The sequence below is a fragment of the Antrostomus carolinensis genome, unplaced genomic scaffold, assembly GCF_000700745.2.
Source record: "Antrostomus carolinensis isolate BGI_N321 unplaced genomic scaffold, ASM70074v2 scaffold72, whole genome shotgun sequence".
NCBI classification, from domain to species: Eukaryota; Metazoa; Chordata; class Aves; order Caprimulgiformes; family Caprimulgidae; genus Antrostomus; species Antrostomus carolinensis.
The window spans coordinates 3,917-19,971 of record NW_010297310.1 but is presented as its reverse complement, the minus strand read 5'-3'; the positions used below and the strand labels follow the sequence as shown (position 1 = coordinate 19,971).

Genomic DNA, 16,055 nt, shown 5'->3' with positions numbered 1-16,055 from the left:
GTAGCTGAAGTCGGTAGTAATGAAGCTGGTTGGAGGAAGACGAAATACAATAGTGAGTGGCAGAAGGCAGGCAGGAAGGAAAGAGAAGAACTGTGTGTATGTATTATATATAACTCTGTGCACAAACACATCCTATATAATTACATGCCACTTGTAACTATCTCTGAGAAATATGGGAAAGTTTATTCTCTCATTTCTCTATAGGATAGGTTTTATTTTAGCTGAGTAGGCACGTTTTGCTTTTTTAAAAACAGAAATGTAGTTTTAAGGGGGAGGAAGGTAGAGAAAGGGTTAAAGTGACAGGGAGAACTTCAGGGATGAAAAATTACTTAATTAAGACCCAGATGTCTGACAGATTTGCAAGCCTCTGCTTCTTACATAGTTTTGCTAATTTCCTTCCTTATCTCTGGCTTTCCCTTTCCCCTTGTTCCAGAAAACTCTGTAAATTTGGATACTCTCATGCACTTTTTTGCTGGCAGATCTTCGTGGAGGGAAGATACTAATGATATTATGGTTAAGTAATAGATACAGTCGTTACAGAGCAAGAATCCAGATTAGCCTTTCTGTTAAATTCATCTGCTGGAAAAATGCCGTATACTTTGGAGCTGTAGAATATTTTACATGTTAGGAAGCAGCTTAGGTTTTTAAAGGCTTTCAGGAGAGAAAGGCCCTGGTCCTTGTTCCGTTTCTTATTTTTCTCTAAACCAAGAGAATTTATTTAACCTCACTATGACATCCTTTAGCTTGCAATGTTATATTGCACAGGTGATGTGGCTGTATTAAGATTTAAATCATGCTAGTCCGCTTTCCTGACTATTTCTGGCAACGCTGTCCGCCTGCAGGCTTTCCTGTTGAGAAGCTGTTGCCAGAGGCCCGTGCAAGGAGGGGGGAGCAGGGGCGTGCTTCCAGCTGTATAGGCTACAAGCTGCTGCTTATGCAGCAGGACCCTGAAACTGACATATGGTGGGGGACTCTGAAAGCTTAAATCACCCCGGTATGTAACAAGCTTAGAGATTTCAAGCATTAAAACACGAAATGATACTAGGCAAAAGCATTTTCATTTGCTTTCTGTTTAAATTTTTGACCAATAACCATGGAGGGCTGTAAAAGGACCATAAAACTAGCTGCTGCTGAAAAATTACATCATCTTCCCCTTCGTCGATGTCTACAAGTTCTTATTTTTGATTGGGTGGTGTTATATCTGAAAGCACTACCAGACCTGTGTGTTCTAGGATTGAAGAATAGCTTAATTCAATCTCTGATGACTTTTATTCAGCACAGATATAACTGCAGTCTGAAGACCTTTGCAAGTTTGATGTGGTCCCACAGAACTAGAAACACAACAACAAACTAAAAGACTTGGAATAGAAATGTTACTTGTACCTTGCTCCCAAAAAGTATGTGTGGCTTTTCTTTTATTGCTCGTTGGAGAACATAAAAAGCAAGGTTATCTGGCATTCAACAGAATACAACCACGTACTTTTTCCTTTTCCTAGTTGCCTGCCACTTTCAGAAATCTTGTATCAAAGACAAGTGATGACTTTGTTATCTAACCCAACCTATCAGTCTACAGTTTGGCATATTAACAGGCTTTGGTCATTCAAACATTAAAAATTTATGCTCAGATTCACAGGAGGCAGAAGAGAAGATTCTTATTGGTCAGGTCATAGTTTAGGTGACCAGAAAGTCTACCCCTTATACTAGCTGCTCTCCTGCAGCTGTTACATTTCTTCCTCGAAAGGAAATAGAAAAAGTCATGTAGCCTTAGAAATAGAAAGAATGGGAAAATGGTTCTAAGATTTTGTAAACTATTGGCTAATCTGGAAAGTAGTTACCTCCACTTTTGAAGAGTACTTTATTGCATCAATCACAAAAATAAATATATAAACACCTTGAGTTTACTTAAAATCATTCAGCATCTGTCTCCTCTTTAACACTCACCTTGGTATATACCTGAGGTAGAAGTATTTATCTTCGCAACATTTATGTAAGAGGAGAATATTGTGGATTCGTTTTGAAGAGGAGAAATGGCACATAAGAGTTGAAGTAATTCCCCAGTACCGGACTGAGCAGACTGTCAGAGCTGGGAAGGAGGCCACATGCTCCAAAGCCCAGTTGGGAATAACCATAATATCAGCTTTCCACATTGGTCAGTCCCTGTTAACTGCTTAAGACGTGTGTGAGAAGCTGAATGTTCTCAATATCCATTAAACTGCCTCATAGCAGTCACTGCTTCCCTGCGTGTACTATAGTATGGTGTGCCCATCTGGATTTGATTCCGTTATTTACAGTGGCTCTATCTTCCCTTCCCAGCTGGTAACAAATTCACAGGAACTATGTTCTCAAGTCTTTTGGTATAGCAAGCGTGGTGCAAAATGGGTGAGACTTTCAGGTCACAGTCAGTTAACCAGAGAGGTACCTACTACTGTTTCATCTTGCATAAGACATAAGTCTTCCATACGTTCCCTATTCTATCTGTGAGCTCCAGACAGATGTCTTGAATATCCTGCAGTATTTAAAATGGCACCAAGTGCCTGAGGTTACATAACCGAATCTCTTCCTTAGTCCCTTCTCTGCAGTTTACATAGGTCTGTGTTGTATTTAAGCAGTTATGGTGGGAGTTGGAGTCTCTACCTCTGGTACCATATATGAGGCTTACCAGAACTCCTGAGAAGTGCTCAAAGACACCCGATAAAGACACACTTTATCATTTGCAGACAGACAGGTAGAGCTGCTCTAACTATAACAAAATGGCAGCTTCTGTCATTGCAGTTCCATTGTCTTACCACTGGTTTGGGTTTCTTTTTAATGATGCGTTTCCAGCTAGGCTTATCAGAGAATTTTCTCTCTTTCTTCGAATGTAAACTTTCTCCTAAATATCTGTCTCCCATGGCAGTAATTTGATTAAATGATTCTGTAAGTTTAATTTTGTCTCCAACTACACAAATGACTGTCGAGGAATAATTATGCATTGTAGCCTGAGCTCAGTGGAACAGTAAAGGCTGCTGTTTAGTAGTCACTTTGCTCCGTTCTGTGCTCTTGCACAAATCTCTGCTAATCTACATAAGTAATAAGTGTGCAGGCGTCCAGGAAGCGTGCATGTTTGCCATTTTGAGTTTGGGCTAAATGCTCACTAGTGCTGTATTTTTAGTGCCTCACGTTTTACCAGAGAGGCAGCGTAAAGGTTATCAAGTTCTTCCCTAAGTAAAAAAAAAAGTGTGTGAGAAAATACCACTGGTAATGTTTATCCAGATTGTAAAACATGGTATCAGAATAAGTCATATTTTTCTTGGATTCTGGCCAAAACAGCTGTCAACAAAAGAAACATGTATAGGGTTAGAAGGGAAGAAGGCTATGAAAAAAAATTAGAGGCCCTTTTGTTTTCATTTCCCAAAAACTGTTGTGAGAAAGAGTCTTCTTAGGTGTATTTATAAGTCCTGTGAGCTACTGGAAACTACCAGACCTTCGCCTCACAAAACATGTATCACATTTTAAATTCCTGATGCCAAGAACTTTTATTAATAAGAGCCTTGTGATTAATCTGTACCTTCTGGCTTTCTTTGTAGGTGAGTTTAGAGGTGAATTGAACAATAGATCTTTTAGGAATTTGGAAATGCAAAATAAAAAATCTGGTTCTTCTGAAGATCCCTCTGTAAGAGCAAATAAGAATCCTTTCATTTTCACTTCATTGTTCTCTTTCCTTCAGAAAAAAAATCTTTGAATTTGATATTATTATCCCAGTTGTCTAGATAAGGAGATTGAAGCAGAGATTGAGAGGCAAATCATGTATAGTGGTTGTATAAGTGCACAGAGAATAATAAGAGAGACCTCTGCTGAAAGTTGCGTCCATCAAGGAGAAGATAATTTTGCTATAAAAAGTTATTGAAAGATTCCCATTGATTTATGTGAGAAAAGAGCTGGGCAGTTCAGGTTGGATATTCTTCTCCTAAAGAGTGATCAGACATTGGAACAGGCTGCCCAGGGAAGTGGTGGAGTCATCATCTGTGGAGGTGTTCAAGAAACCTGTAGAAGTAGCACTCAGGGATATGGTTTAGTGAGCACAGTGTTGATGAGTTGACGGTTGGACTGAATGATATTAGATCTGGTCTTTTCCAGCCTTAATGATCCTGTGGTTCTGTCTCTTCCTCTGTATTTAAAAAAAACAATACAAATTTCTGTCTTAGATTCCAGTTTAGGAAGCCACTTAGGCACGTATATAGCTTTGCCACCTTGAATTCATCCCTGTTTAGGAAAAGGATATGTGTCTGAAAAAAGTTTTGGAAGGCTTCCTTGCAGATGTGGTTTGCTGTTTTCATTGATCCCACATACATGATCTCAGCTTCATAAGTGCAAGGCAGTTGAGGTTCAAGTAGAAGAATTGGGTTACAGGACTGTTAAAAAAGACATAAAGAAAACAAAGGTAAATTAAAAATAAATATAAAATAAAGTAAAATAAAATACCCGATGCTTCAATAAGTGCTTTCAGTTGTTCCTGTTATGAGCAAGGGAAAAATCAAACAACAAAATAGCAAAAAAAGGAAGCTACACAGTCAGACATTATTTAAATCAATGTCAGGAAACTTCTCTGATTTTTTATTCTATTATCTCAAAGGGCAGCAGAAAAATGTCATTTTTCGGGTATTGTTCATTAAACTACCAAAAAAAAAAGTCATCTATTACTGTATCTGTGATATGAAGGGTTTGTTCTTGAAAAGGGCAAATCTACTTCACCTGAACAGAATTAGTTTAGGTGTGGCTAGAATGGAAAACAATTTTTTCAATAGGCTAATCACAAGGGCAAAACTGAGATACAGTGTCACAGACAACAGTGTCTTAAATTCAGGTCAGGAACAGGTAGCTGGAAAAAAAATCTAATTGCCCAATGTGAAATCCTAGCTTCAATGATTTAGATAGAAAAGCTCTGCTGGTGAAGATTTTTCTTTCTAAGAAACACAAGTTCTGCTGTGTAACAAGTTGCCATGTGTATTTTTTTTATTTTAGTTATTTTTTGTTAGGTTTTTTGTTGTTGTTGTTTTATCTTCCTTTTCTTTCTTTCTTTTAATAAGCCAAGACAACACTTGGCGCTCATTCTGATTTCAGACTTGGTTTAGATCATTGTACAACTTCGTCAAAAACCATGGAGTTATTTTCTGGCAAAATTGGGCCCCTAGATGTATTTCATTAGAAACAGCTCTCAAGAGATTAGTTTCTTTTTCCTCTTCCCCTCCCTCCCCTCAGGATGCAGAGTGATTGTCTAACAGTACTTAGCTGTATTTATTTTTCATTGCCATGCAATTTTTATTTAATTAACGTGCAGATATATTGGCACAGCGTGTGCATAGGATGGCTAGTGGTCTGCTTTAAAATTATATAGATACGCAAAACCTTTGCCTTGGTGCATGCTGCTTTTCTGCAGCCCAGCTGAAATATGTACTTCACAGTGGAGCCAGATCATTGCTTTGCAACAGGCTTTATTAATCCTTATCTTTTGATCGCCAGCATGCTGAGTATGCTCAGGCACCACAGAGACCCTTCCTAGATGGAGATGTGTCAGCATGGTGGTGTGTGTCTCCAAGACCACGTATTTTTCATTCTCTGGGGAATGAGTTTCAGAACCCCAGTGAAACCAAAGGGGCTGAAATGATAGTGTATTTCAGAGCAACAGTGCAAAGTGAAAAAAGGGGGAGACCTGACCTTTTTCTCCTCTTCCAAGTAGCAGGAGAGATGAAGAAATGGCTTCAGCTAAGCATGAGAATGAAGATACACTCATTACTGCACAACTCCAGGAGACTTTGGCTGGCCTGGATGAAGATTTAGAAGGTAAGGAGGTGTGTTAACTCTGAAGTACAAAAGAGACATGCATTGCCAGGAGATGCGGGTTCAAACTGCACTCTGAGACATCTTCTCACTAAGATCACCTCGCAGGTCTAAGGCAGAATGTGGTCAACCCAAAGTGGCTGCTGTCCCTTTGCTTCTAGGGGCAGCCACTCTTTATAGACTCGCACTGAATATTTTTCAAGCTGCTTATCAGATTGACATTTTATATCAATGTCTGCTACCAAAAAGAGATGAACAGCAGTTTATGGACACATTTTATGGGCCAAATTTGATATAATTTCATTGACTGCAGTGAAGCTAAATCTCTTGTGAATTTAGCTCTCTGTTTAATGAACAATGCCTTCGTTTTGTATTTTATCATAATGAAGTGGAGAAGGGGAGGATATTTTTGTACCTAATGCCTCCTCTGAGTTAGCAGATGTGTTTTAAAGTTAAAAAGCAAAAAACATGAAAAGAAACAGTGTGAAGATATAAAATGTCATATTGTGCTCCTCTTTTTCCTACTGTGAATAAAAATATTTCTCTGTTAATGGTTTTTCACCAAATTATGTTGAATACTTTTTTAAAGCTCCCATCTTTATTTCAGTACTTCTGCAGTGGACTTGATTTTAATTTAATTTCTGCAAGTTCTCTAACACTGCAGTTTCTTAGCTTCTGTGTTTTAACCCCTGATTTATACCACCAAATTCAAGAGGAGAGTTAAGCTTCTTGCACAATGAGGCTTCTGGAGTCGCTTGTAATGAAGGGTGAGAAGAATGGAGAAAAAATACAAGTACTGTTTCTTTGTTTGCTTGCTGAAGGAAATCCTTCAGCTGTGCTGTTATTACTAACCAGGTCTGGGAAACATAATTTGGAGTTGCTCACTGTTTCTCAGAAATGTTTCTCCTTTGGAGTCATGTGGTGAAATGTTTATCACTGAGAGAAGTTAGTCAAAGATAAGGTATGAACAATAGATTAAATTCTGCTTTCAGCTGCATTTGTATGTTTCCCACTGGCTGAAGCAGGAGGACTGCAGGAATATTTGGCTGATCCTAATCAGCAACCAGACAATAAAAAGGACCCAGATCTCTCCTTTTTTTTAATACAGGCATAAATATGTTCCTGTTAGTTTTAGTGTAGGTAAAAGATCTGATCTGCTTAAGTTTGTACCGACTGTTTGTATAATTTAAAGTCATATTGCCTAGATACTGCCTATGTGTAAAGTTGTGTGTGTCTCTTGCAGCAATGGATGTTATAAGTAACTCTGACTCTGGACACATCAATGAAGTGTTGAGCCCACATGTAAGAAAAATTGAGGCTCCTCAAGATGTTACTATTTCTGTTCCAGTAACAGTCATAGATGATGCTCCAGAAATTACCTCCTCTAACTCAGCTGGAAATCAAGAGACAGAGACAAGGGTCTCACAGAATATCTCAGCTGACTCCGTTAATACAGGAACCTTTACAAATAAAAACAACAAAGCAGGTTCCTTTGATAAGGGACACACAGACGGTGGAGCTGCATGCATGTCCAAGGACCTAATACATCAGCAGCTATCTGAAAACAAATTCAGTGACTTGCCTGTGGAACAGAGGAGAGATATGTTTGAATCTCTTACATCCTCCTTTGAAAAAAGAAGTGAAAAGAACTTAAGACTGGAAGCCCCACCCAAACATGGTGGGAAATCTGAGGAATGTAAATCTAAGCTGACTCCATCTCACTCCAAGGCCACAGCTGAAATCAGTACAGCAAAAGAGAAGATAAATGAATGTAGTAACAGGGAAAGATCCCTGAAAAAAAGTAAATCAGAATTAGAAATCAAATGGCCACCAGCAAAAAAAATTGAAGTAGAAGAAGTCCCATCAACACCCACATGGTGTCATCGTGCCCAGAATTCATTGTGCACAAACTACGAACCTAAAATGGGGTTGAAAACCTTTAAAGTTGTCCCTCCCAAACCTGAAGTAAAACATTTTGATAGAGGAGTTTCACTCTCCACTGGTGCCATTAAGATAGATGAACTAGGCAACCTTATAGGCCCAAGCACTGGTGTCAGTAAGCACATACCAGGTACTTCTACTGATGAAAGTGATGAAATTTGTCTTGGGAAAGTGAAGGCATTCTGGAGGTCAAGTTCTATGGAAAAGCAAAGTGATGACTCTGCTGAGCATCTTCCTAAAAAGTCAGCAGTCACCACAAACTCTAAGCCCTTTACTATAAAACATGAACACAAACCTGTCTGTCTTGCAGCTCCAAAACCTGTACCACCACAAAATGTTACTACCCAGGTAGCTGAAAGACAGTCTGAGAATGAAAGGACCAAACCACCTCTTTCAGTCACGCAGTCTCAGGTAACACCATTAGTGATCCCAGCCATTAATAAGGACAAGCTGGAGCTTCCATTTCAAAAGCCACATAGAAGAACTTCAAGTCAGTACGTTGCCTCTGCCATTGCAAGACACATCAACGTAGCTCCATTTAAGTCTGACTCTGTGGAATATCATGAGAAAGATGAAGATAAGCAAAGGTCGAGAGAGGTTAAAACTGAAGCAGAAGTTTCACCAAAAAGATGTATTATTGTGGCCAAATATAGCCCCGTGGAAACAGAATCGGCAGAAACAAGAGAAACACTTTCAAGGATTTTTACTTGCAGTCAAAAAGCTAATTCTGGCATGGAAAACAAAGTAGTTAACATCAGGGCACCAAGTCAAGCAACTCCTGCAAGTTTCTATAAAAAGAATGCTGTTGTCCCACTTACTAAATCCTCTTCAAAGGATAACAACAATGCCGAAGATGATCATGGTTTAAACAGCAAACAAAGTATGGCAGAGAATAAGATGCTGTTTGACCAGAAATGTGAGACTTTGACCCATACTAATTCAGCCTCATCTTTCAAGTCTCCTGATCTCCAAGGAGTCCCATCCTCTTTCAGCTCGTCTTTGCGAGTCACTAAATGGCCTCCTGCTAACGGTGTACAAGTCAATTCGCTTAAAGCTTCACCTGAGTTAAATGGTGCAACAGCAAATGCAGAGTCAGAACAGGAGGAGAAACCTGGCAATTGGGATATTAATGCTGTCAGTGAACTGGATGTTAATGTGCAGGCCAATATCTTTGGACCAAAGAAGAAGTTCAAACCTGTTGTCCAAAAACCAGTTCCAAAAGATATGTCACTGCACAGTGCCCTAATGGAAGCCATTCAAACAGGAGGAGGAAAGGAGAAACTCCGAAAGGTAAAGTGGAGACTTTTTTTAGCCTGTTCAGACTGCAGAGCCCTGCATTCACCCTGTCAGACACCAGAGATTTTATAACTGGTCCAGTTACTGGTGAGCTGGAGTACCCAAGGCATTTGAAAAATTTATAGTGGCGAAATGCAGGCCAAGCCACTGCTTATTCTGCACATCCTATATATTATGCAACACCATTGCTGCTGCACTAGCTAGAAGAGGCAGAGGGTGCAGAGATACAGCATAAAGGAGAAGTAGTTGAGGTTAGCCTAAGAGCCAAACCTGCATTTCAGTATGTAATGTGTGTTATGTGTCAGGAACACACAGCGTGGAGAAAACTTGTAAATACCTGCAATGAAAGAAAACTACATTTTGTATTACTAGGTGGTACTAGTTTGTCACTGACTTCATGCTCAGGGGATGAGACTGCATCTGTAAGTACAGCATTACTACCTACACGTGTCCTCACCATTCAGTGGGAGCAAGGGTTGTACAGGCAAGCCTGAAAGAAGACATACTGATTAGTGTCCGTAGCTTGCATTCTGGTACAAGTGACAAAAATATTTTTAATAGTGTTTCCAAACTAGCTCTAAGTAAATATCTAATAACAATGTGAGGTTTATTCTTTTCATATTCTAGGTTTCAGACAGTGCACTAAATGGCAATCACAAGAAACCCTCATATGCTGAGCCAGAGAATGAGCGCTCAGCCCTTCTAGCAGCAATTAGGGGCCACAGTGGCACCTCAAAGCTGAAAAAGGTAAGAAATCAAGACACTAAGTAATCTTTTAAGTGCAGTCTGCTCTTGCTGGGTGTTTTGTATAAGCCCAGGTATGCCACAAACTAAATGTTGCACTGCAAAGAGAGAAGTTGAGGGGGAAATAATACGACACAAGACCAGATCTGACTTACGCAGACAGCATAGCAGATCCAATCCTATCCTCTGATATAAAACTTCACACTCTTAAATTGTGTGCTTGTAGCTGAGAAATAAGCACATAGAAATCCAAACTAATTACAGGGACTGCACATAGAAGACATAAAATGTTCATAGTTTTCACATTTAGGTGGGTATTTTTTTGTACTTTAGGAGTATGCAGTTAGATTAATGTATTTGCATTACCTATGGCATGCATCCAATCCCATTTACCTGAAAACACACTAGGGGCTTCTTCATGCGTGCTGTTTATCTCTTAGCATGAGCTGGTGCAAGCAAGTTGTATGCAGGTAATTGATGTTGATGGGAACATCAGCTTTCACCACAGCAGGATGATTCCTTCTGTCTGAAAGATTTACCTAATCATTAAAGCATCTCTTATTCCCAGTAGCCAAAACCTGCATTGTTCTAGCCTTAGTTTTCACTCAGTTCACTAATCCAGCCAAGGATGTGTATTTGGCAAGGAGGTTCCCCTTTCCCTTGTGCAATGACTCAGGCCATTAACACATATCCAGATAGCCGACACTAGATAGAAAGAATCTCTTGCCTGTGTTAGGGAAATACTTCATCCCTCAAATACTGTACTGCCCTTGCTGCAGGTAGGATATGGCTTTCTATGAGCCTGAGCACAGGACATGCTAGGCAGCAGCCATCTTTGCACATACTTACCTGCATTCTGCATTCATTGGGAGTAAATGTAAATTTGTGTAAAAGAGGCTCTGACCAACGAAGTGGTCCTGTCCTATTACAGAGACTTTTTGGAATACTTTCCTCCAGCAGAGAAGATTTTGCCATCATTTTAAAGGAAGTTGCCTAGAAACCATATGCTGCTTCTTCACACCATGTCACCTGTGCTAGTTAAAGCACCACGTTTGTATGTGTACCAGGCAAGACAGAGATGTGCTATGATAAAAGAGCTGTCCCTTTCATGTTAACTGAAATGTTCATGTTTTATCTGACATAACGTTATTCCTCTATATTGTGTGTGTGTATACAGTGAAGGAATAGAATATAGGAGCTCTCTGAATGTAGATTATTTGATGGGACATGAATCCTTTAATTTTTCACTAGAGAAGTTTTGTGCCTCAGTTTCTCTGAGAAAGGAATGCTAATACATCTGCTTGAAAACCTCCCATTTGGCACACAATACTGAATTTCCTAATAATTGCCAAATCATTGTAATTACTAACAATTTATCATGATTATTACTAGTAATGTTAACGGCAAAAATATTTGTTGAGACAGTTGATGGAAAAGCTGTCTTAATCTGAAAGGTTGCCTCCTCCCCCTGCATTCATTTAATGTAGGATGAGTTTCCAAGCTGGTAATTCGTGCAGAAATTTTCGTTTCAGAAGTTCCACAGAAACATGCTTGGGAGAGCAATCAATTGATTTTGTTCTCAGTGCCTTCAAGTACTTCTCTCTGGTCCTTTTTTTTTTTTTTTTTTTTTTTTAGTAAACTTTAGGTTGAACAGCATTTTTTTCAATGAAGCTGTGTCTGAGAGCTCAGATCTAGAAGTGCCTCCTTGTCATCTGAGATTATGTCTGTGCAGCCCAGACTGCAGAAAGTAACGATATTCCTGGGTGGCTACTGCAGCCTTAATATATCTTCCTGATTCCAAAACTCTTGTGGTTATTTCCAAATGAATACCGAGTCCAACTCTCACTCTTACCTTGCATGCCAAGAAGAGTTACAGGATGCTGGAGCTCACAGTAAATAAAGATTGAGTTTCTGAGACTGAGTCAATGCCAAATCCTTGATGCTGGTAATCAGCCCAGCTGAGTGATGTGAGTGAGTAGTAACAGATGTTCAACCCCAGGAGCAAACAAAAGTTATATGTGTTTTACATCATTCAAGCAAAGTGAAATCGGGGTACTGAAAGTGCATCAAATGTCAAGTAATTCCAGGGTAGTCATGCTTGATATTAATTACCTCCTTTCAACTGCATCACGAGCAGATCTCCTCATTGGCCTCCAAAGAACTGCAGAGTTTTAGGAATGCAGAACTGTCCTTGCAGAAGGCAGAAGACCCTCAGGAAGAGCAGATCCCACCTGCCCCTGCTCAGCCACCACCACCACCTCCCACTCAGCTGTCAGCAGCAGCTCCTAAATCCTCTGCCATGGGTACGGGTAACCCTGGGGAGGCAAGGCAAGCCCTAATGGAGGCCATTCGCTCTGGTGCTGGAGCAGCAAAGTTAAAAAAGGTAAATGTACTTTTATGTTTTATTGTGGATGAAACAACGGAGGCATACTGTGCTTTGAGAGACATTTATAAGCTGTTCTAGCCACACATTTATTTCTTCCATCAGAAGAAGGTACATGCTCTGTTTTCTCTAACTGCATCAAAGATCGGGAGTGTATTTTAAACTTTTGAACGTTATTAAAACATACTATTAAGACTAAAACATGCCTGTGCATGTATGCAACCATATGAATAGTCAATACTTTTTTAAAAGAGAAAATCAAGAGCATGAATGTCATTTCAGAAAGCATTTTCATGCCCTTTTCGTTCTTGTGAATCTGAGATACCTGATGTCCTTTAGACAAGGTGAACCTAAGAAAGATCAGATATGAGACCCTGAAGCAAATCTAGTTAAGTATTCTCTCCTACTTTCAGTAGCGTGTCCTAGACCTTGATTCCCAGCACTTACACCATGGTCGCACGTGCTGGGAACTGTCAGTAAAACTGTGGTGTCATTTTAATGTCTGTCTGAACTTTATTAATTGGATGATGTGTGTTTCACTTCTGTGGTCAGCTATCAATCAGTCAACTCCCAGACAGCTAAATGCTCAGTAGCCCAGGTTCATTTGTATCTTTGATCAAAATTTGTTCTTCCTAACCTTGAGTTGTGCTGCATTTCTTGGTAAAGAGAAGCAGCTCAACTGGCCTTAGTGGAGTCATCCCAGTATTACAGTGCAGTATCCCAGAATAGACTTTGATCCAAGGACTTTAGGGAATGTACAAAAGCAGATGTAGTTTTCCCAGCACATGATGTAACTGATGCCAACCATAAACGTGTAAATAGGCTTTAACCTTGTTTACTTGTCCTCTTTAAAATAATTTTAAAAATATGATAAAATTTTAATGTTAAAAGTAGCCAAAAAAATCTTGCTTCTGATAAACCAGAAATTCCACAGAATCATAGAAATAGCACAAACAAATCACCATTTCAGGGAACTTTACATCAGCATGGAAACAGAAATCTGTACATGCAGTTGTTTTACATGTGAAAATTTACATCTATACTATGCATGCTGTTGTGAGGAGTGGCTGAGGTCACTTGGTTTGTTCAGTTTAGTGAAGCAAAGTGGAATGAGACTGCATCAGGGGAAGCTCAGATTGGACATTAGGAAAAGGTTCTTCACTGAGAGGGTGGTCAGTCACTGGAACAGGCTCCCCAGAGGAGCCGTTTACGGCCAAGCCTGTCAGAGTTCAAGGACTGTCCGGATGACAATCTTAGTCATATGGTTTAGTTTTAGGAAGTCCTGTGAGGAGCAGGGAGTTGAACTTGATGATCCTTATGAATCTCCTCCAATTTGAGATATTCTGTAGTTCTAAGACTATGAATTACGAAGAAACAATACTCCAGGTCAGGCCTTTATTTCCCCACTTCACCAATTTACAGAAAAAAGGGGATTTAGACATTCAAGAATACTTCATGTAGTAGTTTTCTAGATCTTTCAAAATTCCTTGTTCTTCCAACTACATAACTCTTGCAGAAGTCTCTGAAGGGACCCATAGCTCTACTCATTAAAAAAAGTCTTTTTTGTATCCTTGGGGTTTTATTTCAAAACAGTTGGATAACCAGTGCAGACTATGAAAGTAAGCTTGATATACTGATGTATTCTGCTAAATACTGTGCCTGTCTTCTTTCATTTTCAATACAATAATTTTTTGTAGTTTTGACATTGAAATGACAGAAGAGAACATCTCTTATTGTATAGGTCTTTAATGAAAATAAGAGAGTGCAGCATTTTGTCCAAGACAGAGTATGATTTTGTTATTATTGTGCTGTCCTTCATGATACTGGATATGCAAGCTAAGTCTTGTATATGCCAAAGACATCATATCACTGACATCTGAGATCTCATGCCCTTGATCACTGATAAAAGTAAAAATGTTGCCAGATTTCTCAAAGAGTTTCTATCCAGTGCATATTAATATCTCTCCTAGTTTCCTGTGTTAAATGAGAGCCAAATTATGATCCTTCCCTGCAGCTGGACAACTTGTGACACCAAAAGTTGAATTGGTAGTGGAGAATAAATGATAGCTGTGTGTCAGGGTTTTCCGCCTTTACAGCTGAAGAATATGTCTCCAAGGAACACTAAGTTTTTGGTAGACAGTGGCTGGCAGATGGTTTTGTGCCATGGCAGAAACAAGGTTTTTTCCTTTGTTTTGCCTCTTCTGTCAAAGATCTATGATGTCATGATTTGGAGATGTGAGCACAGAGACATTTTACAACTTTGCCTTCTAGATTTTGGTTGCAACTAGACAGCAGAGTAGGTAGTTCAGTTTTGTAATTTGGTCTGTTTCTCTTCCATTGTCTTCTTGAAGCTTGCTGGAACAAGAGCTTCTGATGGTGAAGTCATTTATTTAGCTAATATTGTGGGGAATTGAGAAGAATCTACGTTGCTTAGTTGTGTATGACTCAGTTTGTGCTTATTTATGAGGGGTTATTTGCAATGGAAGTAGATCAAACGGGACTGTCAGGGGAACCAAATATAAAAAACAACCAATTGCCTAGATAAGGAGCATCCCAACAAATATTTGATCTCTATTAATGTCTGTGAAAAGGCAACTTCTCCACTCTACCCCTGGTTACACAGCTGTTTGCTGAAGTCATGAACTTTAAGGTTAAAAGACCCACTGTGCGGGAAGAGAGATGAGAAATTGCTGCAGGCTCATCCTGCCTTGCTGAGAGTCAGGGTCTGCACCACACAGGCTGTAATTGGGTCACCCAAAACAAACCAGAGCAAAAATAGGTACTTGAGGGAAATGCCAAGTAAGACAGCAGGCATACAGGTCTCCTGGCTGTTCATGAGTCCCTTTCTTCGAGTACTGTGCCTGCTTTGGCAAATGAATCATACTTTGTTTTGAAGAAACAGCTTCTGTTTTATTGCACACTGTTGCTGTCCACAGACTCCCGAAGGAAAATTCTTGTGGGTGCCAAGCCCAGTTGGGCTTGCTCAGTAAAATGGTTCATGCCCAGTGCAATGCAGTACAGAGGCCTGCCAGAAAGTGGTTAGACTACAGATCCTACCCAAAGGGAACGGAGATGCAGATGTGTTATTGGAAAGGGATGAACTTACCAAACTGGAAAAGACCGACAACGTGCAGGAACTAACCTTTTCTTGAGTTTTCAAAATGGTCTGTTGAGGAACCTGGCAGGTGTTTAACACATCTAGAGCAGAACAGCAAGTCAGGGCGATGGCATCAAGTAAAGTCACCAACCAGGATTGCCGGCCTAGTGCCTTTGGTGGTTAATTGTCTTCAGGAATGACTGTGTCTCACTAGCAAGGAGCCTGCTTCCCGGCCTTGCAATCTGCCTCCTGTACAAAGAAGAATCAGTTGATCTAGGAAATAAACAGCTGATCTGATACCAAAGTTGGGCTAGTTCTGGTGACAAAACTCAGGTTATAGAGCTGTCTGGTGTTAAAAGTGAAATAGTGTTTTCCTTCAATTGTATCAAGCAACTTTAGTCACATTTTGACATACTTAAGATCTTTATGTTTAGTTTTTAAACTTTTTATTTCTATCTCAGAAAATGCAAAATAACCTAGGTAGATTTCGGAAATTCTATATATCATTGCATGTGTATTTCTGTGTCTGCATAACTTGCCTTGGGATTTACCATTATTATCTGTGGAGAAAAACATAACTACACATGCAAATGACCCATTAGATGTCTAGCTGTAGGTATAGTTGCAGCACAAGCCCGTGCAAGATTGAAAATCTTACCCAACAAAGAGAAGCTATAAAAGTTGCCTTTGCTTATATACCATCTACTCAACTTAGGTAGAGTTGTACCTAGGGATTTGGTAGAAATATTGCAAGGGGATGCGTCTGCAAAAGATGGA

General features: G+C 39.6%; 1 protein-coding gene across 1 annotated transcript; it reads left to right on the top strand.

The window, feature by feature from the left end:
* Window positions 1-5,713: 5,713 nt before the first annotated feature.
* On the top strand, window positions 5,714-12,262 carry LOC104520380 (protein cordon-bleu; the record flags this gene model as incomplete). The annotated part of the gene is made up of 4 exons (XM_010162054.2): window positions 5,714-5,820; window positions 7,061-9,048; window positions 9,682-9,801; window positions 11,936-12,262. Coding segments are annotated over 4 exons (2,542 nt in total), but the record flags the coding sequence as incomplete, so codon positions are not given.
* Between the last annotated feature and the right edge of the window lie 3,793 nt (window positions 12,263-16,055).